Here is a 25057-nt window from a genome sequence, read left to right as displayed (position 1 = left end):
ACTGTCTTCTAACTAGATTACCCTGAAGAAGATAAGAGATGGATAGACCTTAGGGTAGTGTGGTTCTGATCTAAAGCTAGGCTCTAGGGAAGATACACTAATGTTTTCACTCGCTCACTTCAGGCACCGATCTGACCCTGGTCTGCCAGGGACCTCCAGTATCGCTCTATGTCGTACCCAGGCGGGAGGGAGTGCACTAACCATGCAGACTGTCTCCGTAGCGGACGGACAGGGCTGTCACCACCTGCCGTCTACCCCACAATACCAGCTGAATACGAGGCAAACAAAGGTAATCTAAGGCCCAGACACCACGCCTATGCCTTCGACTACTACTCTAGAGTTGCGCAGGGTTATCCCGTCTTTATCAGGGGCCCTCTTCTAGAGTATCCGCTACGCGAACGGACAATGAACCCGCGAATGAATGAGAACAAAAGAATAACTTTACTAAAACTCACCGAATAGAAGAACCCGGATATGTACTCCAACCATACCATATCCGTAGAGGTACAAAGCCGAAGAAACGCCAACAAGTCCGGCTCTTCTCCGCACTCCTTCCTCACACACTCCCTAGGCTAATGATACAAAGAGGTGGAGCCTCTCTACTCTTCTCCTTCACATATGAAATGGTGTGTGTATTGAGAGGGGTCTCTCCTCCTCCTTATGTAGCCTCTCCATGGGTGGATTCGCGGTTAGACTCGCGAGGTGGTACTATGCACATCCGGAGTAGACGTAGGGGAGCTGTGGGAGACTGCAGGAGAAAGCTGGGCCCATTTAGGCCCATTAGGGGGTCGGGCGACCCATTGGGTCGGCTGAACCCAAATGGGGCTCCCTCGGGCCTATCTTCTTCTAGATAACTGATAGGTGGGCCCTGGTGTTGATCCTTGGGTGCATCTTGCTTGGCGTGCCCGTTTCATCCGATTTGTGGGCCATCCTTGTAAGTGGCATTTCTGGGTAGCAGTATTCTGTGCATTTCATCGTGTGTTCTCCTGTGTTTTCCCTGCTTTGCAGATGTGGGTGCCTGTAGATGACAATTCACCAAAACTCGTGGAATTGATTAGTTATAAGCCCTATATCTAAGTTTGGTGATTAAATATCCTGAAAAGCTGTAGGAGTTGACGGTTGATTTTAGCACTTAAGGACCGTCAACAACACCCCCCACACTTAAGCCCTTTGCTCGTCCTTGAGTAAAGTTTGAAGGACTAAGGCGGATGCCACTCCTTGAACATAACCTACATACAAGTTATTCCAAGTTTCTTCCAATTTCTGTAAACTTTTGAGTGGCTACCATGCTTTCTTGGGTAATTGAAGAACGGAATGAAGCAGACTTCAGGTTCCTAGATCTTTCTGCTCAGAAACTTGGGTTTTATTTTTGAAAACAAAAGCATAGTCTTGCTCCTCAAATTATTCTCTCGAATCTCTCTTTTTGTTTCTCCAAGGCAAATTTGTTGTCTTCTTTTCTCCTACCGTCTAATCAGGCTTATGTGGAGCTCAGGATAGGGGTAAAGAGGCACGTTTGCTTTGTTTATATTGTTAAGTCAAAAATAAGATCCAAGCAGAAACGAGTCATACAACCTGATCAAGAGGTGCAAGTGTGTGGAATATTTTTGGTGGATAGTTGAACTTCATTGGATGATCTATCTTTCTCTCTGTATTTTTTTCTTGGACATGGGCTATGTGTGTGTGTGTGTATTGCTTCTCTTTTTTTTCGACATGTCTTGTGGACATGTGGCATACCTTTTTTGGGTATGCATCTTTTCTCTTTTTTTTATTGTCATGCATTTTGGGCATGTGGCATACCTTCTTTGGGTATGCATCTTTTATTTCTTTTTGTATAGCCCATATCCTTGATGATAACCTTGGAGAGAGAGAGACATGATAGAACTTGGAGTTTTATTTTGTGAGTGGATGGAAATAATTGCTATCTTCAAGTGGTAGAAGTATAGCATGTGAGTGGACGTGTACGTGATCTTGATCACGAGAGTATGACAAGTTTCTAATCAAGGGCCAAAGAGTTTGACAAAACTCAAAGCAAAGTCAAATTGCATATGAGGGTTTGAGCATGAAAATCTAAATTTGGCCTTGGTAGGAATTTGTAATTTGAGGAGACAAGCCATTGCATTTTTTTATATATTTTTGAAAAGAAATCCCAAGTACTTTGCAAGGAAGAGCATGGTTCCGTTCATCTAATCATATCACATTCGTCAAGTACTTAGATAGCATGGGTTTCCTATGAAGAAATGTGTTCACAAGAACCAGAGAGAAAGCAAGGAATAAAGAGTATGCAAATTTATTCATGAAAGCGCATGGAGTGCAAGGCCCTTCTTTGCATTGTGATTTGGAGTTAAAATTTTAGATCAGAATTTATTTGAATAGGGAGGTGTGAGTTTAGGAGAGCAAACCAGCGTGATGTATGAAGAAGGGCTGTACAGGCCTTCTTAGGAGTTCGGCAGGCCTTGGGGGCCCGGCCGACCCTTTAGTTGGCCTGCTAGGTCCTATCTTGGGCATGTTGCTTGGAGCTGGTATGGCGGTGTCGTGCATGATGTTGGGGGAGAGATCTCAAGTGAGTTTGCTCCTTGTGCTTTTGAGAGATTTCCCCCATACTTATTCTTGTACCTGCTTTTATCCAACAAAACAAAGGTAGAAACAAGCAAGGACTCTGCCGGTTGTAAACACCGGGGAGTCTAAACTTTTATTGAACAAGTATTTGAAAAGCCTAATTTTATTTTTACTTTTTATTTTATTTTATTATTTTATGTTTTTTAATCATAGCAAGCAAGGCGTGACGGGTAACTTAGCAGGGTGGAAGCATGACATGAGGATGCACGAGTTATGGGATTACGTACCTGAGAACTCGCCAAGCATGAATGATAAGACAATAGCTAAGCTTGATGAAGCAAAGTTCTGCATTTTGTTCTGCTTAGTTACTCGTGCATCTGTCCTCCATGGAACCAAGGAGCGTTGCATGAGTGTTGGGTTGTTGCACGTTGCTCGAAGGTTGTTTTCTTTTTATTCCCTGCAAAAGGTTAGTGGACAACAAATACTCGAGGCATGTTTAAAGAATTTTGAAGGGATTTCATCTTTGCCTTGAGATTAGTTGTTTACATCCATGCTCTAAGAACAAAACAGATTTGAAGGTTCAAAAGACATGGATCCCAGATTGTTTGCCATTTTATTTCATCATCATTTTTTTTCATCATCATTTGTAAAATCAAGCTATGTTCAAAAGGAGATAAATATGAGTGAAGGATTGATGAACACTGACTTACCTTAGCACATACCTAAGCGTACTTACCAGCAGCATATATGGATGGAAGTATTGGAGTTGCTGCAGTGGTGGCATGGTCGCATAAGATTGTTGACGATTCCTCCTTTTGATGCGAGCTGAAGCGGAGGAGGGCACTCAGACCATCCCAACTCGAGTGAACAATCAAGCTCAGGTCGTACACACGGCTAGTGTGTAGAAAACATGAACCTAGGTTGCATGATCTATTGGCACAATGCTTTGGGATTGGAGGTGCAAAGTACATCTCCTTTCTTTGCATATGCGCATGTGCCAAACGGGGTGGAGTAGCAAAGCCCTGGATCGTGAGAGGAGCATTCCTCTTCTTTACATGTGTTGGGGCTGCTAGCGACGCTATGCAAAGCTGGAAGTGGATGGGAGTTATGGCAAGGCTTTGCAAGCGCGCGAGAGCAAGGCTAGGTGGAGCCAAGTGGTGAAATCTTTTTCTGTTGAAGTGTAATGCCACAGCTTGAAGGCGTGCACACAAGACAGCCTTTGATGTGTGTCCAGCTACCTGGCTCACTCTCACTCTCTTCCTTTCTTACTCCCCCTCTCTTTTTATATATATATACCCTCTTTTTTTCTCTCTCTCTCTTTCTATTTTTTTTATTTTTCTTCTTCTTTCTTTTTATCTTTTTTTCACTCACTCTTTTTTTTGTTTTCCTTCTTTTTCTTCATCTCTTTTTTTTCTATTTTTCTTTTAGAAGAGTAGGCTAATACCAACCTTGGTACGGATGAATCTTATTGCGGGGTGATTACCAATCTCCCCCACACTTGGATTGTGTCATACGACACTAAATCAAGTGTCCAGTGTTGGTGCCTCCTTCAGAGTGTGCTCCATCGCAGATGTACCAAAGTGTTGATGCAATCCCCATGTTTCCGGCCATTGTATGTCCCCTGTTCTTCTAAATCTTAACCTGCAATGGCTAGGGCCAAGAATACCCGAAGGTGCATACTAAATTGAAAACATGTTCATGCTTATTATTATAAAGAAGGAATTTTATTACATGTATTCCTTTTTTTTCTTTTTGATAATTCGGGCTGTCTCCCGGCAGCGCTTCATTTAAAGTCACGAGCTCGACCATGGGGGCTTCTTCCTGCAGCTATCATCTGGTGGTGTAGCCCCCGTCTTCACCACCGCCCGTTGATTGTGCTTAAGCTGCAAGGTTAGTGCGATAGTGCAACCATGAAATATACAATGCTTATGATAAACAAACGCGTCTACAACCATCCTTCTAAACGTTTTGCTAGAGAGAGTTTTAAGGAGGTTGCAGCTTGCGAAAGCATTCGTGGTGGAACAAGCGGCTGACTCTGGAGGGGTGCTAAAAGAGCATGGTGGTGGTGATTCCAGGATGAAGCTAACATGCTCGTCTATAGATTCGCTTCCTTCGCACTCCAGAGGCAGTGCCTCATTGAATTCCCTAGCCCAAGGGTTCTCTGCCTCAAAAGGTTCATCGTGGACGACCATGGCTGTGTCTCGATCATGATCGAGAACAATACGACGTGGGCTAGTGGGACGAGGCTCGAACTCGATCAAGGATGATGAGGCTTGCACCATTATCTTGAGTGGGTTCTGGTTGGGAAAAGGCTTTATCGAAAGATTTTCTAAGCAAGGTATGGCGAAAGTCATTTTCCCAAGCTCCTCATGTAGGCTCCCTAGAGGTGTATGATAAAGGTTGTCCGGAGGGCAGCCTATGAGAAGATCAAAATCGAGGACATCAAAGATGTGAAAGTCAAGGTTGACCTCGATTTTGTCTATAGCAATTGGCACGGCACTTGCGACCCCTCGGCACTCAAGAATGTGTCCAAAGGGACACCTTTTCAAGAGTTTGCCGGATGGTCTTAGCGAAACACTACCTAAGAAAGAGTGTGCCAAGTGCCATGTCATGATATTACCCTCCATGCTGGGGATAAGCTGGGCTTCTATGGTGATTCCCTTTATGGAGCATGGAATGATCGTGGAGGGCGAATCAATCCAAACTGCTTCGGAAAAGTATCTCGTTCCGTTTGACCGTTCCTCCCTGGTAACTTCCTTGAGAAGTGCTTCATTGAGAGGATTGGGAGGAGAAGCAAAGTTTGGAGAGATGAAAGGTGACGCAAGCATCATCTCTTCGAATGGGTTGCGGTTGGCATGATGCTTCGTCATTGGATTTTCCGGGCTGGAGATAGGAGTGGTGGAAGCAGTTTCGCCGAAATCATGACTGCGGCTCCCTTGCGATGATTTTTCTTGGGGAAGGTTTTCTAAAAGGGAACCTATAAGGAGTTCGAAATCGATGATCAGGTAGACATGGAAGTCTAAGCGAACCTCGATTTTGTCTATCTTGACTAGCACTGCTCATGCGATCCCTCGACATTTAAAGAATAGTCCTGAAGGACTTCGGAAGAGTCTGTCGGTCGGGTCTAGAGGCATGCTTCCTACGAAGGTTTCTGCAAGAAATTCAGACATGATGCAGGCCTCGGCAGTGGGGTCATGAAGGGCTTCTACGACAGTTCCTCTTATTGAACAAGAAATGGTCGTGGAGGGTGAGCTAATTCGAAATACTTCAGAAGAGCGTTTCATTCCCTCCAACAATTCCTCGTTCATGGATTTTCTAGGAGAAGAAAGGGATGTCGTAGGTCTCCTATCACAAAGGTAACTCGAGGTGTTTGTAAGGATTTCATAAAGATAATCCTCGAGTTGGGAAGAGAACTTCGAAGGTTGAATTTCTTCTTCCTTCGATGTTCGTGGTTCGGGAGAGGGCTCAACAGACGAATCTAGGGATGTAGGAGGTGAAGTGTTGGATTCGGCTGATGAGGGGCTCTCATGGTGCAGCTGGAACTCGTGCTGGGGCTCGCAAGGGTAGGAAGGAAGAGAAGATTTTCTTAAGATGTGATCAAGGATTTCTCTTCCTTCTGTTGGAGATCGATGTGCAAACGAACCTCCAGCGGCAATATCGAGATCGTCGGCTGAGTCCATGTCTAAACTCGTGTAAAAGATGTGCAAGGCTACATCATCGGGTATAGACCAGTCTGGGCAAGAAGCTAAAAGGCGTGAGAATCTCGTCCACGCTGCACCTATAGACTCCTTCTCTATTTGTTCAAATGCAAGGATTTCACTTCAAAGAGAGGCTATATGGGATAAAGAAGAGAACGAGAGACAAAAGTCATCTCGGAGCTCTTCCCAATCATGGATCATACCCCTCACATTGTGAGTGTACCATTGTTCCGCCTTCCCCACGAGAGAGAAAGGGAATATCTTCCACCTCAAGGTTTCTTGTGACATGCCTGGTATTACCAAGCACGAACACAGTTCCTCGAACGCTTGCAAATGATGTTCGGGGTCTTTGTTTTCTAGACCAGAGAAGGCTTGTGCCCAAACCATGGCAATGATGCGAGGATGGAGTTCATAGCCAGAAGCCATGAAAGGTCTTGAAGATGTTGATGGCTCTGAGAACTCATCCTCGGAGGTAGAGAGTTGGTGGACAGAAGAGGATGACATGGTATAAGGATAAAATAAAAGAAAGGATAAAACAAAAGAAAAGGTAAAAGAAAAGACACACGGGCAACCGTTCCCCGGCAACGGCGCCAGAAATGCTTGTTGGTATTTCTTAATTCTTACAGAGAAGTCCGCAAGTGCACGAAAATACCGTTGTAGCACTTCACCCGGGAGTATTCAGGGTATCATATTTTCCACGAGGAACGGGTGTGTAACTGTCTTCTAACAAGATTACCCTGAAGAAGATAAGAGATGGAGAGACTTTAGGGTAGTGTGGTTCTGATCTAAAGATAGGCTCTAGGGAAGATACACTAATGTTCTCACTCGCTCACTTCAGGCACCGATCTGACCCTGATCTGCTAGGGACCTCCAGTATCGCTCTATGTCGTACCCATGGGGAGTGCACTAACCACGTAGACTGTCTCCGTAGCGGACGGACAGGGCTGTCACCACCTACCGTCTACCATACAATACCAGCTGAATACGAGACAAACAAAGGTAATCTAAGGCCCAGACACCACACCTATGCCTTCGACTACTACTCTAGAGTTACGCAGGGTTATCCCGTCTTTATTAGGGGCCCTCTTCTAGAGTATCCGCTACGAGAACGGATGATGAACCCGCGAACGAATGAGAACAAAAGAATAACTTTACTAGAGCTCACCGAATAGAAGAACCCGAATATGTACTCCAACCATACCGTATCTGTGACACCTCTGGTGTCAGTTTAACCAAAGCCAGGAAATTAACATAACTTCACACACAAATGAGCTAAGAAAACTTAAATAAGAACCCTATATCTAGTTCTTGCAAACTTGTGTGTAAATGTATGTGTGCATGTGTTTGAGTGCAATGTGTTTGAAAAATAATAATTGGTACCCTTTTTAAACTTGACTTGACATGTGTGGTAATAAGGCAATAAAATACACCTTTCATAATGAGCTATAAACTTTCTATGCAAATCAAATTTAAACTGGAAAACCATCAGTTGAAATGATTAATGGAACCATTCTTTGATTGGTGAAGAGCCACTAGTACAAACAAAATAATAAAATAAGGCCGCAAATATTCAACAAACAAGTAGTTTTGAATCTTGAAAATCTTTTCAAAGAAAAGAAGACATAAAACACACTTACCTTGAAGGTTCAGTAAGAAAATATTCATTCATTTCTTTCTCAAATGACAACTTGGAGTTACGAAAAAAATAAAAATTCAAACAAAAGGTTAAATATTCCTTTAGCTCATGATAACAAAGAGTTATACAGAACAATAATGCATTCTTGTATAGGAGTATGTGTGGATATAAAACTTGTTCCTTTAATTTTCGTAAAACCTTCATGCTCAACTTGTCATAACCATGTAGTTTGAAGGCACACTTATATTTTTGTGACACATATTTTATTTTAAAAGACTTTTTACAAACTCAAAATTTAAACAAATCAAATAAACAAGAGTTCAATTTTTAGTTGTAAGGAAATTCAAATAACTTTCAAACCAATGCAAACATGCATATGAAAATAAATAGGCATATTCACCATGTCATGTTAAACAAAAGTTTAGTTGAAGCCTAGGAGCAAAAGTGCCAAAATTCACATGGAATGATAAGTACTTTAAATGCTAGTTTTTGAAATAATTAAATAACTCTCAAACAATTGCTCAAATGAAAACGTGCATAACACTAAAGTTGTAGATCTCGAAAAACTGAACAAAAATGGTATTCAAAAGTTTTTCATTTGGAGCCAATAAGAAGGAGAAAAGTTGAAATTACAGAACTGAGTTTTGAACTTTGGATTATTTACGAGACTGCCACTGCCAGCACCTCTCTCTCCTCTCACGCCGTCCGTACTCCGGCGACGGAAAACCGCCCCGGGAACAGCCAAATGGGCCCGCGCGCCCCTGGTTTTGCTCGGAATAGTGTCGCCCTGGCTCGTCCTCTACTTTCCATGCGCCACAGGCCACTTGGCCCGGCGCCACGCGCCCCCGCCATGCGCTAGCACGATCGCCGGCGTCGCCGCTCGCCGTCGCCTGCCTTCCGCCCCCTGCCCGGCCAAATCAACCTCCCCCAGAAGTTGTTTGCTTCTCCACAAAGCCTAGCGCGCCTATAAAAGGAGCAGAACCCTCCCCTCGCGCCCGGAACCCGCCCTCTGCCCACCATTGCCGCCGGCGAGCTCGAGCTCGCCGCGGACCGGCCGCTTCCGACCCTCATTGCCCGAGCGAGCCTCGCCATCACCTTCCCAGACATCCACTGACCCTCCTCGACCCAAATCCCCTACCCCATCGTCGCCAGAGCGCCGCCGCACCGGACCAGAGCCACCGCCGGCTGCCCCTCTCCACGGACCCGCCTCCTCCTGCCCTCTCCCGACGAGCCAAGACCACTAGAAGGTAGCACTCGAGCCCCTCATACTTTTCTCCCACTTTCCCCCTACCTCCGGCGACTCTCCTCGCCGGGAAACGCCGCGCCATCATCTCCCCTGTTCTGTGAGTTCCGCCAGGGACCTACAGTTAAAAGAAACGAAACTTCCAGGGTCTAAAACAAAATGTACATGAACTTCAAAACAACAAACTTGTAAAATACATATAAAATCGTCAAAAATCAGAAAAATATAAACTCAACTGTTCTGGAATCCTTAGAACAAGAACTACAACTTTTGTTACAGTCACATGTTCATATTTATCTTTTATTTTAATCTAAGAAAAACACTAGTTTAAATGGCACATAAATGTTCTAGGAGTTTGGTTCAGTAACTATGCTTGATTTTTGGATATATTGAACTTAGTACTGTTAGAAGATCCTAGGTAAAAATATGAGCTCTGTTTGAAATCATTTGCTTGCTCAAATGATCAAGATTCCTAGATCTACTAGTAAACTTCATATATTAATTCTGGTAGAAGTAGACATGATTTAGTTATGAAACTTTTTCTGTAAGAACAAGGTACTGAATCCTTGCTGTTGCATAAGTTTGGGAAATATTTGATCTATTTTACTATATATTCTGTTTATTTCTTGTTTTATGAACTTAATCCATGATATATAGTTCCTTTGCTTAGAAAAATCTAAGTTCATCTCTGGAACTCAGTTTTAGTCATTTAACTATGCCTGCAAAGTTTGAGCTTCATTTACAAAGTATTTCTACAGTTATAAATCATCCTTATGATATCATGCCTAGAATTGTTATTTTTGTTTTGGATGCTATTGTTCATATCTGATCATGATATTTGGACATGTTTTTAGTTAGTATGTGTGCTCTCTGTAGTATACTTTTGACATGCAGTACTTGTCGTCTTGTATCTAGAATGAATATGCAAGTTCATAAATAGTTTAATTCATAAGTAAATGATCTAGTGGAAATAAATGCTGATATTTTTAATGAATCATGCTTAAGTTAAGATCTAGCTCTGGTAAAATTTTGGTACCCAGAAACCATAAGAAACTCTCTGTAGAATTTAACTTATCTATACACATGTTTGTATTATTAAATTGGTTACTACTGTTATATGCTCAGTTAAATCCTGGAAAAATTTCAGTAAGCATAATATCATTTGTAGTAGTTCCTGTAAATTTTTAGCTCCATAAACCATGCCTATCAACCTGTATAAATTCGTGAAGTCTCTAGGTCAATCTGTTTACAAGATTTTTCGTGATTAGATGATTTACTGTTAAAGTCTGAAATTTTTACAGTAAATACTATACTATCTGATCTGCTCAACATAAATTTTTCATCACTAATTCAGAACTTATGCTTATGTTTAAGATTAGGAAACTAAGCACCCCAACACACTCATTCATGAAGATGGTTAATCAGAATTACTACTCCATAAATGACTGCCAGTAAATGAACTCACAAAAATCATCATTAAGTTAACTTTATGTTGGACTACAACTTTATCGTGAAGGAAAGAAATCATTTATCCTATTGTAATAATGAATCTTTGCATTGTATATAGAAACTTTCAATCTCGCTGACGGTGACTACGAGTTGGTTCCTTCACACACTCTCGCTGCAACGGACATTAATCTTAATTGTACTAACTTAGCTCAAGACTTGGGCCAAGCCCTAGAAGAATCTCAGCCTGACAGTGCCCAAGAAGGCAAGCCCCGGTGCATGATCCCATTATTTTCGCGTTATTTACATCTAACTATTCATATATGTTGTAATAATTTTATTTGCGCATTTACGTATTCTTAGGCGTTGTTCTAAACCATAGATGCATGTCCCCTAGGTACCTATGTTTGTTATCCGGATCTTTTTCTCGACTAGTTGGCCCGCTAACTAGGTACAATAGAAGTCGAGAGGTTTCCTGCCTTTCGCGAGATTATAGGAGTTGACTGACTTTAATTCCTGCTGAAATATAAGGACAACGGGCGAGGTTGTGTAGTTGTGATACCCCATTGGTGTAGTTGTGATACCCCGCTGGTGTAGTCGAAAATGGTTAAGGTCGCGGTGTGTGGCTCATTTCGTTAAGCGTTTGAAAGTACTAGCCACATGCCGAGAAATATGGTAGTCGGTAAGCTTAAGTACCTGATTGGACCGGCGAGTGGAACGACCATTCACCCTCTTGGTAGGAGTAGGTTTTATTTTTGTCCGGACGTATGGGTGCAGAGTGGTCGGACTCTGTAGTCGGGGAGGGTGACCCGGATCCACGGACTGGAAAGAAAGGGGAACAGTAGCGTGGGCGGGAGCGAAGTCGATCCCCATGCGTGTGGTCTAGGTTCCCCTGGCCAGGTTGAAATTCGATTCAGAATCGCCCGCCTCTCACGGCATGAGATTGCTTAACGTTTTCGGTCACATAGAGTAACAAGTGCAACTTGATGATGATAATATTGCTGTATGGTTAAATGATTGCTCTACCATGTTTGTATAGAGTTAGATGCAAACTTAGAACGGTTAATTCAACTAGAATATGGTAAAGTTAAAATCTGAAAATAAGGATCAACTCTTAGTGGCGTTTTTGGCAAAACAAACCCCACCAACCAAAAAGCCTTGCATGTCTAGTTATCGGACTATGTTATATCCGGTGACGGGTAAGTCTTGCTGAGTATTAGTATACTCAGCCTTGCTTGTGTCACTGTTCTCAGGTACTAACTTCGAAGAGCTGATTGCGAGTCTTACTTGGCCGTGTACCTTGCCTCCGGGCTGGTCTGTTGAGTGGGATGGCCCTTCAGCTGGTGCTGACCACCCTCCCACTGAGTGACGCTTTTCGTACGGGCTTTATCGATATGTCACACTTTTCGCTAGTAGTCGTTTACTCCTTCCGCTGCAATAATAAGACATGAATAATTTGTATAGTTCGGACTTCTGTAGTACTTTGCTACTCTAAACATGGTTTGTAATAAATTTCCTTTCCGCTGCAAACTCTGAGATGTATGAGATGTTCTGTGTTGTAATCTCTGGGCTCACCTTCGTGTGAGTGTTGTCTGTGCGATCCTGGAATAGCGTGGCTTTTATCGAGGCTTCACTCGAGGAACTACCGGTGAGTGCCAATTTGAGTCAGAGTTGCTTAGCAACAAAGATCAGTGCACCCGGGCCCAGTAGTTTTGGGTGGTTCCGCCACAGTATCCGTAGAGGTACAAAGCCGAAGAACGCCGACAAGTCCGGCTCTTCTCCGCACTCCTTCCTCACACACTCCCTAGGCTAATGATACAAAGAGGTGGAGTCTCTCTACTCTTCTCCTTCACATATGAAATGGTGTGTGTATTGAGAGGGGTCTCTCCTCCTCCTTATGTAGCCTCTCCATGGGTGGATCCGCGGTTAGACTCGCGAGGTGGTACTATGCACATCCGGAGTAGACGTAGGGGAGCTGTGGGAGACTGCAGGAGAAAGCTGGGCCCATTTAGGCCCATTAGGGGGTCGGGCGACCCATTGGGTCGGCTGAACCCAAATGGGGCTCCCTCGGGTCTGTCTTCTTCTAGATAACTGATAGGTGGGCCCTGGTGTTGATCCTTGGGTGCATCTTGCTTGGCATGCCCGTTTCGTCTGATTTGTGGGCCATCCTTGTAAGTGGCATTTCTGGGTAGCAGTATTCTGTGCATTTCATCGTGTGTTCTCCTGTGTTTTCCCTGCTTTGCAGATGTGGGTGGCTGCAGATGACAATTCACCAAAACTCGTGGAATTGATTAGTTATAAGCCCTATATCTAAGTTTGGTGATTAAATATCTTGAAAAGCTGCAGGAGTTGACAGTTGATTTTAGCACTTAAGGACCGTCAACACTAGGTTGAGAGGGATTTCTCTTGAACGCGTCAAGTAAAACCCTAACATCGAGTACGGATGTGGTGTCTGAGCTCAGTGTTAGCTAGAAAGTGTGTTCCACCCCACGGTACCATTGTGGTAGACGGCAGGTGGTGACAGCCCTGTCCGTCCCTTGTAGTTCACCACGTTTGGGTGTTTTCATAGCAATAATTGCCAATTGCCGTTGGACTCCCTTCTCACCCCAGTCCGAGTCCTTCCCTGAGGCCGCCGAAATAAGCTCTACGTTCCCGATAACTAGTTAGAAGTAAGGTTTGGTCTAGAGAGGCTAGCTCAATAGTTTAGAAGTGTTTTAGGAGTCTTTCTCGCTCGTTGTCCTCCCAGCTGCTTACCTCTCTAAGGATTAGAGTCTCCTGTGTCAGACGGTCATCGTTGGCCATTATCTTATCTATCATATCAGGCTTACCCCCACTAAGTTAGTCGATTGATATCTCTAGTAAAGTTTGTCATTCAATTCCTCGATACTCTTTATCCATAATGCTTTCCTGAGGAAAAATACGATACCCTGTAATACTCCAAAGTGAAATGCTACAGCAGTGATTCTGTGCGCTTACGGAATTCATATTCTTTTGGACATAAGAAACGCCAACAAGTATAAGAAATATTTACAAAGCGCCTAACCAGAGATTAAGCAGGCCAAGAGGGGGGGGGGACGAAACAACTCAAATTGTACAAGCAAAACTAGGAAAAGAAGAGGTTGAAGAACTACAAGGCCTCAAGCCAACTGAAAATGGATTGATGTAAACTTTGCTTGATCCTGATCATATGCTTTTGAGACTTCAGCTTTGAAGGAAGACTTTCACAAGGCTAGTATTGGGACTTTGTTGTTACTAGTAGGGTGCACGTGCGGCACGCACGTGTTTAAAAAATAATATTGTGAAAAAATAATCGCACTAAATTTTAGTTGCAGTAAATATTTTTAAGAAATTATATATGGTGAAAACAAACAATGAGGTCTCAGATGTGGTGAAAATAAACAAAATATTCAAAATATAAAAATGTATAATTATAAAAATTGATAAATGGTTGGTATAAGGTAGTACGAAGCACGTGAGAATAATTAGATAGATAATTATACATATAGTGGAGATGTGTGGCACGTGTTATAGAAAAATGTATTCACAAAATAATTTTATTACGAGACACGACTACTAAAGAAGTTAACCTCGTTTATAATGCTTCCAAAACTATGTACCTGTCCGTCGCTACGGGTGAAACGAATTCCTTCCATAAACATCAACGTGCATAGTCATATATTTAACTTTTCCATAGCATAATTGAGTATGCGGCCATTTGAAAAGCTTGCTAGAGCACACGCCAGGATGCTCTTGCTGCTGTCGTTCACATGATTCAGCTGCGGACGAAAGCTGTTTAAATGATCCAAGTTACCAATCTTCTTTCAGGTCACTCAATATTGGATTATGCAATAAGAGAAACATAAATAAAAGTAGCATTTTAAGATCACCAAATATGAATATTAAAAAATTATCGATCTCTCAAGCCAAATGGCTAGTATAGCATTACTGAAAGAAGTAGAGTGCTAGTACAAACTTGTCAGTTCAATGAGTGCTGAAAATATATCGATCTCTCTAGCCAAATGCCTAGTATAGCATTGATCAAGAAAAATTACATCGGCTAGTATAGCCAAATCAATCAGAAATTCCATTGCCAACAGAAGCCACTTATCCGAGCAAGATTACTACACATGTTAATTGTATACTGCAAATTATAACAAAACAGAACTATGGAAAAACTGACTTGTATTCTCTACAATGTGGATGTGGTCTGTGCTGGTGCTATAAACCTCAAATCCTTTTTTTTTTTTGCATCTTGTATACGCCCCCATTCTTTAGGCCATAGAACCTGCAAATCAGAATACTACCTTCGTAGCTGCATCCGATGGGTGAAGGTCATAACTAGTACGAATTGTTTTAGGCCACGATGACTACCTCCAAATTCAAGAAGAAGAACAATCTGCAATGAGTTTTAAGGCATTACACAATGCACTTTAGAATCAGCTAGAGGCATATCTTGAAATAATCCATGGGAGTAAAATTTGTACAGTCGATCCTCAGTTATTTGCCTAGAATCATCCTCACAAAGTCAATCATCCTCACAGCTCACCGCCACGGTACCTGCTCCGTTCCACTTCTCAAGCCCACCTCTTCCTCCGTTCTCCACTACGCTATCCTCCTAGACCCCGACGCCATATCAGTCTGCTGGATATTAACATAGCGGTAAAAAGACTGACATACTGATCTTTGAGCAGAATTAAAATGTGCCAAATCTTTCAAAGCTGCATTGATAATGTGTTGTGGATGCTACATTGCCATTTCTGCCCATAATACACCTTTTTATCAAATTAAAATCCGAATACACAGTGAAGTCCTTGAAATAACGTGTGCAGAAAAGTTGCTCTGCATGAATGTCCTTACCAATTGAAGGTTCCACTTCAGCTTGTTAATTCCAACAGATCTCAAATTATAGGTTTAGTGTAGTGTAAATGGAACTTCCAATGTACTTTCCGTGCAGCAGATAAGAATTGGCAACCAGGAATGGAGGGGAAAAAAGACCATTAAGAATGTTTCCAGATTTTTTTGGGCAGCCATGTAAGATATTCTTAGTCTACTACAGATTAAAATCTTCAGTCTATTTTGACCACATGAAGCATACCTCGGCCATTTTGCGGGCATTGAATGATGAATGCACTTTAAAAGGGACAGAATTGAATGCAGAAGAAAAAAAACTCTTGGAATTGATAGAAGAAAATGGAATATTAGGATTTGTGCGTAAAAATATTTGGTTTGCTACAAGACCCTTGGTTCTATCGGTCCAAGATAGGTGGGTCAATCAAAGGGCAACACTGACAACTAAAGGATCTTCGGTTTTGTAATGTCCGGATACTCGTTTATCTAAAGCAAGAATCCAACTTCTTACCTGAGATATAAGAACAAGCTGAGTTTTCTCTCGGGTTCCTAACATGTCTATCGTCACCTTTGTACAGGCCCTCCCAAAGTCTGGTGCAACCACATATGGTGAATTTACAGCAGCACTACCAAATAATTAAGGAGTCGTCAAATTTGCGCTACCAAATAATTAACAGCAGCACTACCAAAGAATTAAGCACTATAAAATGCAAGCAATTAACACCAATTCATAGTGGACCAAATTTGCGCCTAATATCCCTTGCAGAAAATTGTGCCTAATATAATCGCTGATGTACTGCATCTTGCAGGAAGATTGTGGAAATGAAAACATCTTGCAAATAGAGAATTTTAGAAAAAAAAAGACCATTCAATTTATATGTTGACCCTTTAATTCTTGTTTATTAGAATTCAAACTGAATTATCACTATTCAGGAACAAAATACATGTAATAATTTTGAATGATGAAAGGGAAAACTACGCAAAAAATGGAAATTTGAACTGCTCTACATGTTTCAAAGAGAGATATTACCTTTGAGCTAAAAATATAATGCCGTCCAATGTCCCATAATGATGGATAGAGTCAGAAAGATCATAAATCCTGAGCTCCAAATCAGAATCCTCATCCAGGCAACTTTAAAACGAATTGAACCGGAAGCCTGGAGCATGTATTTGCCAGCGACTTGTTCACAACCAAGAAACATTCCCCAATATGATGAAACGGAAAGGAAGGGCATCAAATTTCTATTCACCTGGAGCACAAAGTTGCCGACCATTCCTCTATCCTCTTCCATTTCACTCATCTCCTAAAAGAGGGTGCGTTAGCACGTTTGCCATCAATTTGTTCAGCGTGCCATCAATCTGCACAAAGTAGGCTTCAACAAGCATTTCCCAACTCTTCAATATCAGGCTTAACATAGGAAAAACTTTCTCGTCTAGTGTCTGTCTCATCGTCACGATCTTCTTCCTCCCTGATACAGTCATACAAGTCAATATTAAAAGGGAAATCATGCGTGCACAACATGACATGAAATATTTTTCTTTTTAATCGATACTCCTGTCAACACACGATTCTGCTCGACAACAAACCTTCCAATATTTTTTAAGGAGTTTGCTTTATGTTCTCATCCTAGCACTCACAGAGGTACAGAGTTGAATCAGACTACTCTACATACTTCTCGTCGTGATCAGTGGATACATCCTTATTTGAATCCACCCTGCTCAATGTCTCGGTGAATCCTTGGAACGCAAGTTTTCTTGTCAGATATATCTCAGACATATCCATACCATTGTCCAGCAAGTGCTCAAGTCCATCCTTGACCTATGAAAGAACAAGCCACATAGAAAAAAACAGATCGCCGAATGATTAAATATAACAGCAGCAACTTCAAACTTTTCAACCAAGAACTGGATTCCTGCTTCCTACCTTCTGCACGCGCCCTGACAACGCGACCAGCCGGTTCTTAATGTGCAAATCCAAGCCATCCAAATCCAAAATTTCAGCTGGACCACCAACATCCTGGTAGCAGAAACACAAAGCACAAAATTGAGAAGACAAAATTGTTCTTGAATTGAACCTTCACCACTGCAATTCCTATTACAGAAACCAAAAGCACAAAACCAAGAAACCCAAATCCCTATCCAACGAGCTCCACTGTCATTTGAATGTGAAATTTGTAATGGACATTCAGCCACAATACCCCACTAAAAGAAACTAGAATCCCAATCCCCATTCGAAACAATAGACCCCCAAAACCTCCCTTAAAACGCAAAAGCTTGCACCCTCCAATCTTGACTTTTTGTAAGCACACGAGCAAAATCCAAATATAATCCAAGCGCCAATGATTCATAACGCACGCGTAACCCACGAGCAAACTCGACAAAAAGCGAGAGGTCCGAGTGGGGGATGAATGGAGACTGGCGTACCGTGGCCTCCATTATGGCCTTGAGCCGTAGGAGCGCAGCGACGCCATTCTCCTTGGAGGCATCGAGCCCAGTGGCAAGAGCGGCCGCCGCTCCACCACCAACACCTGCGCGCCCGTCGCTGCCTCCCTCGCCGCCGCTCGCTGCCGCCTTCGCGCACAGCAGCTCGCTGCCCTCGGCGCCACACCACGGCCGCGCACGGCTCCGCTCCACCGCTCCGCGCCTCGCCAAGCACCGCCACCGTCGATCCACACTGAGCGCCGTGGGGGAAGGGCGAGGTGCGGCCGTCCCGAGCCATGGACGCGGTGGCCTCCTCCACCGCCACCGGCTGGGCCCGCCGCCCCGCGCCGCACCTGACCGGTGTAGGCCCCGTCCGCCCGAGCGAACGAAGCTCCGCCGCCGGGGGGCAGGGGCCGAGCGTAGCAAGCTCCACGGGGAGGCGAGCCGTGCATCGGGGGGGGGGGGGGGGGGGGAAGAAGAGATGGGAGAGAAGGAAAGGGAGGCATGATTTGTGGGACGATGAAGGGACGCCACGAGCAGGAAAGCGTGGTCGGAACGAGATCCGCTGCAGTTGAGTGCTCTGCAGTGTGTCTCTGACACGTGGGTCCCACACATGCAGGCCCACCTGTTAGTGGCCCAACTGCAGGCTGCCGAACTGCAGCGAATCCCTTTCCAGCGTGGTCCGTGGGCGGGATTGAGAGTGGGTATGGTGGGCGGGTAGAACTTTCACCGGTGAAAAAAAAAGCGTCGAAACTCGGGAAATATTATAGAAAGTGTGTTTTTTTCACTTATCATCAAAATTTTACGTCTGGCATCCAGCATCCAGCCAGGTGGGGTTAGGTGCAGTCACCTTGAGGGGTGGGTGGGAATTAACTCAGGTGGATAAGATTAAGGAACCAAAACAATTGAAACATTTTTTACCAAAATTAATATGCTTGTACCTCTCACGGCATCCTCACTTGTCAGACTTCAATCCGGGCGGACCTATGGTGGACCTATGGAAATTGATATTGACTAGGTTCGTGCCAGTGCGTTGCTAAGAGCAAAAAAAAAAATTCATTAACAAACATATCAGCGATCAAGATAACTATAAATGCTTAAGTATACTTGATATGCATGGGCATTCTGTATACATAGCAATAAATAACATATATAGTTCCAAATAAATTCATAAGTATGTCATTGTAATTGAAGCACACTCATATACACACAAAACTATAGTGAATTCTATTTTATATTCCATCCATTGATGTTGGTAAGAATTTTTTTTTACTTCAGTAGGAAGCAAATTTCGATAAGCATTCAAGTCCGTTGACAACAGATCGACGATAAAGTTCTGTCGCATCTTAACGTGATCCTGTGAACAATTCGGACACATAAGTAAACTTCCTATATGTGACCCGTAGCAACAATTATTGAAGATCACAAGAAACCATTTTCACAAAGCAGTATACTCACCTTACCCTGGTTATTAAAACGACATTTAAACGTCGTGAAAACGATGTTTTCACGAGAAAACGTTCTTGTGAAATCGATGTTTAAACGTTAAAACGTCCGTTTAAACGATAAAACATCCATCGTTTCGTTAAAATCTACCCTCTATTCGTTTCGTCGTTTTATCGTTTTAATAACCTTGCACCTTACAAATCTCCACACTCCGGGCACTTTTCCACCAAGACATGTACTACAGAACCAGGTAGCCCGTCGAATAACTGTAGAAGCTTTCATATACATCATATTGTTGTATAGTGTAAATAAAAGCTATTAACAATTAGTAATCTATAATAACTTACCCTTGCTCGTCATCTTCAACAATACCCTTCTCATGGGTGAACTTCCACTGGTAGATATTCTGGTTCCAATTAGGACTATTTACGTTCATTGCAGCTATATACTTATTGTAGAATTCTGTAATCGTATTTCTGTATTTTCTGTATGGAATATCTTCACACCACTCCGGAACACGTGACGGGTCAATCACAAGAAGATTTTTATCCACATGATCCAAGACATATAGCATGATGTTTTTCCTAGTGAACCATGGCAAAAGGAACTACCAAAAATATTTTGTAGTAAGATATACAATAATAATATTTAGAATTAAGGATATGGTAGACTTACATATTTGCAACGCAAGTGGTCGTAGTCTAGAATTGACCATCCCCCAATTGCTTCACCGAAATCTTCAATCTTATAGGTTTTGCGAAATGAAGCACAAGTTTTAATGAGGTAGACATACCAGCGGAATGCTCGGAGAAAAGCTGAGTTGTTGGATGCTCGCTGACTGTGGGAGCGATGGTGAAGGGTGCACCATGTTCTTCAGCTACAACAACCACAAAAGATAGAAGTAGTTTCAAACAGTGCAACAACACACACCTGCAGTAAACAGTAGTGGAAATACTGATCTACTTACACTAACCTGCAGAAATCGTTTCTTGTTTTCCACCACCCTGCTTTTTATTTATTTCAAAACTCCCATCAATTGACTTCAATGGAGCCAAATCACTTTCTCGTCTGAGCAAAGACGAGGCTGTATACATGGACAAACATTTGTATGTTTTGGCAAAATTGCATATGCGATCAAGGAAATTACGAACGAAATTTTAGAACACATGTATACCAGTCGTATGTTCTGGGTTGTTAGAAATGATGCATTCGTCTACCGCATTAGTATTATTAGGATTACTCGTATTGAAGTCCACTGCAAATTAAAAGGGGATCAGATGGACACTAACACTTTAATCGTTAGCTCGATCATGTTCAAACCTTTCCCGCTCTCTTCTATGTCGCCGGCCATCTTGAGTGTTGTTCAGAGGATCCATCTGCTTTTGCACGAACCCAAAAACAGGGAGTGGAACATGAATAAAATGAAATTTTAATGTAGCAACTTTGGACGTCATGTACAAAAATGGCAAGATGAATGCACCGGCTGCACAAATATACCAGTTGTCCTTGTGGAACCATTTGTCACGCAGCTTGAGCCAAAATGCTAAAAACATGAAAACAGCTCAACCTGCTTGATTCTACCTGATTTGTAAACCCTGTTAGAGTCAGAAATTGAAGATGCGCATGAACAGATAATTGTCCAGGCTAACTTTTCTCCAACCTAGAAGCTGAATTAGCAGATGTGATAGATCTGAAAAACTCAATCAAAGGTAGCATGCTTGAAGTGGGTTGGTTACAGATGTAGACACCTAATGTACACTGAAGATTACTGGGCCCCAAAAGGGTGAGATAATGCCACCATATTTTCTAAAAACATCTAATGGGCCTAAGTAAGACCTAATCTGACCCCTAAACCTAACCCTAATGGTGTTAGAAGCTCAATTCTAACTCTCATTGAGCTAAGAGGATGACAATGATGCAACAAATGCTCTATGTGCAGGTGAAATACGGGAATATGATGTTAGAAGCTCAATTCTAACTCTCATTGAGCTGAGAGGATGACAATGAACTTGGGGCAATTTTCTAGGTTTTTCTTTATTCACAAACTCAAAGCCATGCCATCCCAAGGGGGGGCTGGGGATACATTTATACAAGGGGCTGCAGGGCAGCCAAGCTAGATGCTAAGGACACTAGTCCAAGATGCTAACTGCTAGTCCTAACTGAAAGGTAGTCAAGATGCTGTCCTTGCTGTCCTCTAGGGGCAGCAAAGCACAACGTGCTGCAGCAAGAGCATCTCCTCTTGTGCAGCCCCACAAAGACCAAGTACACAGACTTATCCATCATTCTCCCCCTAAGTCTTGTGCGTCGTCTTGTGAGAAGATTGAACCATTCCGGTCCTGGAGCAGAGCTCAAGGAACTTGATCCTCCCAAGGGACTTGGTGAGAAGGTCCGCAAGCTGATCCTTGGTGTTGATGTAGCTCGCCTTGATGCTTCCTTCCTCCAAGCAGCCTCGGATGAAGTGATACCTCACCCGGATGTGCTTGCTCCGTTCGTGGAAAACGGGGTTCTTCGCCAAGGCCAGAGCGGACTTGCTGTCCACCCTGAGCTCCACTGCTCCAGTGTCTCTGCCGAGTAGATCACCAAGCAGTCGAGCGAGCCAGAGCGCCTGAGTCGACGCGGTGGAGGCCGCTATGTACTCGGCCTCGCAGCTGGACAAGGCCACCACCTGCTGCTTGACCGACTGCCAACTAACGAGGCACTTGCCGAGGAAGAAGAGGATCCCGCTCGTGCTCTTGCTGGTGTCGATGTCGCCGGCGTGGTCGCTGTCGCTGTACCCGATGAAGTGTGCCGCTCCAGGGCACCTCGGGTAGTGGAGACCGTGGTCGAGAGTCCCCGCAACATAGCGGATGATCCTCTTCACGGCCTACTGGTGCCCCGTCGTCGGTCGCTGCATGGACCGACTAACGTAGCCGACGGAGAACGCCAAGTCCGGCCGTGTGTGGGCGAGGTAGCGGAGGCTCCCCACAAGGCGCCGGTACTGAGTAGCGTCCACCTCCTATATTGTGCTGTCACGGCTCAGCTTCAGCCTCTCCTCCATCGGAGTGAGAGCTGGGTTGCAGTCGGTGAGCCCAGCGAGCTCGACGATGCGCTTGGCGTAGGCGGTCTGTCGAAGTGTGATCCCGGAGTCGTCCTGGTGCACCTCAATCCCCAGGTAGAAGGAGAGAGGCCCCAGGTCGCTCATCTGGAAGGTGGCCTTCATCTCCTCCTTGAACGCCACCACCTCCGCATCCTTGGTGCCGGTGATCACCAAGTCGTCGACGTAGACACCCACCAGCAGGGCATTTCCGCCATTGCCCCGCCGGTAGATGGCCGCCTCGTGCGGGTTTTGCTCGAAGCCCATCCCCTTGAGCGTGGAGTCTAGCTTGGCGTTCCACGCCCTCGGGGCCTGCCGCAAGCCATAGAGGGCCTTGCGCAGGCGTAGCACCTCGCCCTCCTTGCCGGGGATCGTAAACCCCGGTGGCTGGTGCACGTAGGCCTCCTCCCTCAAGTCGCCGTTGAGAAACGCCGACTTGACGTCCATGTGATGGACGCGCCAGCCCTCCTGGGCAGCCAGCGCAAGGAGAAGTCGCACGGACTCCATCCGTGCCACGGGAGCGAAGGCATCGTCGAAGTCGACCCCCTCCTGCTGCACGAAACCTCGTGCCACCAGGCGAGCCTTGTGCTTGACGACGGCGCCGGTTCCATCCCTCTTCAGCTTGAACACCCACTTAAGGGTGATCGCGCGGTGACCACGAGGGAGGTCAGCAAGCTCCCAAGTGCGGTTCTTCTCAACCGCGTCCATCTCCAACTGCATCGCGGCACGTCATGCCGCGTGTCCCTCGGCCTCTGCGAAAGACCGAGGCTCGCCGTCGTCGCACGCGAGGTGCAACTGCGCCTCCAGGTCGTGAGGCACCAGTCCCGGCACCGGCTGATCACCGAGAAGGTCCTCCATCGTACGGTACCGCAACGGCTCGCCGTCGTGGTACGCGTCGACGCGCTCCTCGTCGTGAGAGAGCGGAGTAGCGAACTCCACCGGACTGTGCTCAGCACGAGCAGGTGTCGAAGTAGACGTGCCCGGAGGAGTAGCTATCGGTACTGGAGTGCGCGGCGTCGCCGGCTGTGGTGGTGCAGCCAAGGAACTCGGCGCAGCCGGAGTCGTAGCTGAAGGGCGTGGTGCCGCCGGTGTGGCGGGAGCCGGAGTCGGTGGAGGCTCGGGGACCGGGGTAGGCACGCTCGGCGAAGAAGAGCTGCCTACTCCCCCAGCTCCCTCGAAGTGGACGTACTCGACGGTGAAGTCGTCGTACGTCGGAGCCGAGCCGTCGTCCACCGCCTGGTCCCACGCCCATCCTCGCCCTTCGTCGAACACAACGTCGCGCGCCGTGCGCACACGCTGTGTCTCCGGGTCGAGAATGCAGTAGGCCTTCGAACCCTCCGCGTAGCCGATGAACACTCCCGGAGTGGTCATGTCGTCGAGCTTGCCGATGTGGCCAAGCTCCTTGGCGAACGCGAGGCAGCCAAAGACCCGCAGGTGGGAGATCGCCGGCTTACGCCCATGCCAAGCCTCATACGGCGTCATGCCGTCGAGTGCCTTGGTGGGCGAGCGGTTGAGGATGTAGACGGCCGTCACCACCGCCTCTCCCCAGAAGACAGCCGGCATCCCCCTCTGCTTAAGGAGGGCCCGGGCCATCCCCACAACCGTCTGGTTGCGCCGCTCGACGACGCCGTTCTGCTGCGGGCTGTACGGCGCGGAGTAGTGGCGCTGGATGCCCTCATCCGCGCAGTACTCTGTGAACTCGGCCGCTGTGAACTCGCCGCCGTTGTCGGTGCGCAGCACGCGCAACTTGCGGCCGCTCTCCGCCTCCGCAGCAGCCTGAGCACGCCTGATGGCGTCCGCAGCCTCTCCCTTGCTGCCGAGGATCATCACCCACATGAAGCGGGAGAGGTCGTCGACGAGCAGCAGGAAGTAGCACCGTCCTCCTGGTGTGACCGGTGTCACCGGGCCACACAAGTCCCCGTGTACGAGCTCGAGCCGCTCCTTGGCTCGGAAACTCGCCTGCTGGGGGAAGGAGGGCCGCTTCTGCTTCGTCAGCACGCAGACGTCGCAGAGCTGCTCAACGTGGTCGAGGCATGGGAGGCCTCGCACCATCTCCTTGGCGCCGAGCCGCTTCAGGGCCTCAAAGTGGAGGTGCCCAAAGCGCTCGTGCCACTGCCATGCCTCGTCGTCCCTGCGAGCTGCAAGACAAAGAGGCTGGGCCACCCCGACGTGGAGGATGTAGAGGCGGTTCTTCCCTCGAACCACCCTTGCGAGAAGCTGGCGACGGTAGTCCCAGATGCGGAGGACCCCGCTGTCGATCACCACGCGGGAGCCGCTCTCATCGAGCTGCCCAAGGCTGATGATGGAGTTCCGCAGCGCCGGGATGTAGTAGACTCCGGTGAGCATCCGGTGCTCTCCGGAGTTGGCGGTGAAGATCACGGAGCCCACGCCCTTGATCTCCACGGCGGAGGAGTCCCCGAACCTGACGGAGCCACCTACGTCGACGTCCAGGTCGGAGAAGAACTCCCGCCGCCCGGTCATGTGGTGCGTGGCGCCGGAGTCAAGGTACCAGCCATCGACCCTGTCGTCGTCGGAGCCGTTGCCGAGGAGGACTCGGGCACGCAGCTCGTCGAGGTGGAGTAGAGCGGTGGCAGGCGGTGCCGCCAGATGCGGCTCCATGTCCCCGTGGAGTAGGAACAGAGCCGTCTCGTCATCCGGCTGGGCATCCGCGACGTGGGCTTGGCCCCCAC

At 45.8% G+C, this 25057-nt stretch overlaps 2 protein-coding genes across 6 annotated transcripts; both read right to left on the bottom strand.

The window, feature by feature from the left end:
- Positions 1 to 14486: 14486 nt before the first annotated feature.
- On the bottom strand, positions 14487 to 18319 carry LOC120706998 (magnesium transporter MRS2-E-like). 5 transcript variants are annotated; one of them, XM_039991750.1, is made up of 6 exons: positions 17852 to 18319; positions 17352 to 17444; positions 17101 to 17246; positions 16678 to 16896; positions 16458 to 16584; positions 14487 to 16053 (listed from the first exon to the last, which is right to left on the bottom strand). In XM_039991750.1, the coding sequence occupies exons 1-4, from the start codon at positions 17861 to 17863 to the stop codon at positions 16803 to 16805; spliced, it is 345 nt and encodes a 114-aa protein (XP_039847684.1). In that variant the 5' UTR covers positions 17864 to 18319; the 3' UTR covers positions 14487 to 16053; positions 16458 to 16584; positions 16678 to 16802. The 5 variants fall into 5 exon arrangements, with proteins under 5 accessions (XP_039847684.1, XP_039847685.1, XP_039847687.1 ...); XM_039991751.1 differs by having other exon boundaries at positions 14487 to 16018; XM_039991753.1 differs by having other exon boundaries at positions 14487 to 15220.
- A 1495-nt stretch (positions 18320 to 19814) lies between these two features.
- Positions 19815 to 21763, bottom strand: LOC120707000. The gene is made up of 4 exons (XM_039991757.1): positions 20615 to 21763; positions 20469 to 20549; positions 20268 to 20378; positions 19815 to 20171 (listed from the first exon to the last, which is right to left on the bottom strand). Exons 1-4 carry the CDS (start codon positions 20643 to 20645, stop codon positions 19996 to 19998), a joined length of 399 nt encoding a protein of 132 aa, XP_039847691.1. The 5' UTR covers positions 20646 to 21763; the 3' UTR covers positions 19815 to 19995.
- Positions 21764 to 25057: the final 3294 nt, after the last annotated feature.

Source organism: Panicum virgatum, chromosome 5K (genome assembly GCF_016808335.1).
Source record: "Panicum virgatum strain AP13 chromosome 5K, P.virgatum_v5, whole genome shotgun sequence".
Taxonomy (NCBI): domain Eukaryota; kingdom Viridiplantae; phylum Streptophyta; class Magnoliopsida; order Poales; family Poaceae; genus Panicum; species Panicum virgatum.
Note: the sequence above shows the minus strand (reverse complement) of the source record. Positions and strands in the feature narration are given on the sequence as shown.

Excerpts from the sequence above, each read along its gene's own strand:
- LOC120706998 (XM_039991750.1), bottom strand. Across the intron at positions 17,247-17,351 it reads TGTCAGGGCGCGTGCAGAAG|GTCAAGGATGGACTTGAGCA; the intron begins GTAGGAAGCAGG and ends GTTCTTTCATAG. Across the intron at positions 16,897-17,100 it reads TCCACTGATCACGACGAGAA|GGAGGAAGAAGATCGTGACG; the intron begins GTATGTAGAGTA and ends TGACTGTATCAG.
- LOC120707000 (XM_039991757.1), bottom strand. The coding sequence starts at position 20,645 with ATGGCCGGCGACATAGAAGAGAGCGGGAAAG. Across the intron at positions 20,379-20,468 it reads CAACCCAGAACATACGACTG|CCTCGTCTTTGCTCAGACGA; the intron begins GTATACATGTGT and ends CCATGTATACAG. Across the intron at positions 20,172-20,267 it reads ACAAGAAACGATTTCTGCAG|CTGAAGAACATGGTGCACCC; the intron begins GTTAGTGTAAGT and ends TGGTTGTTGTAG.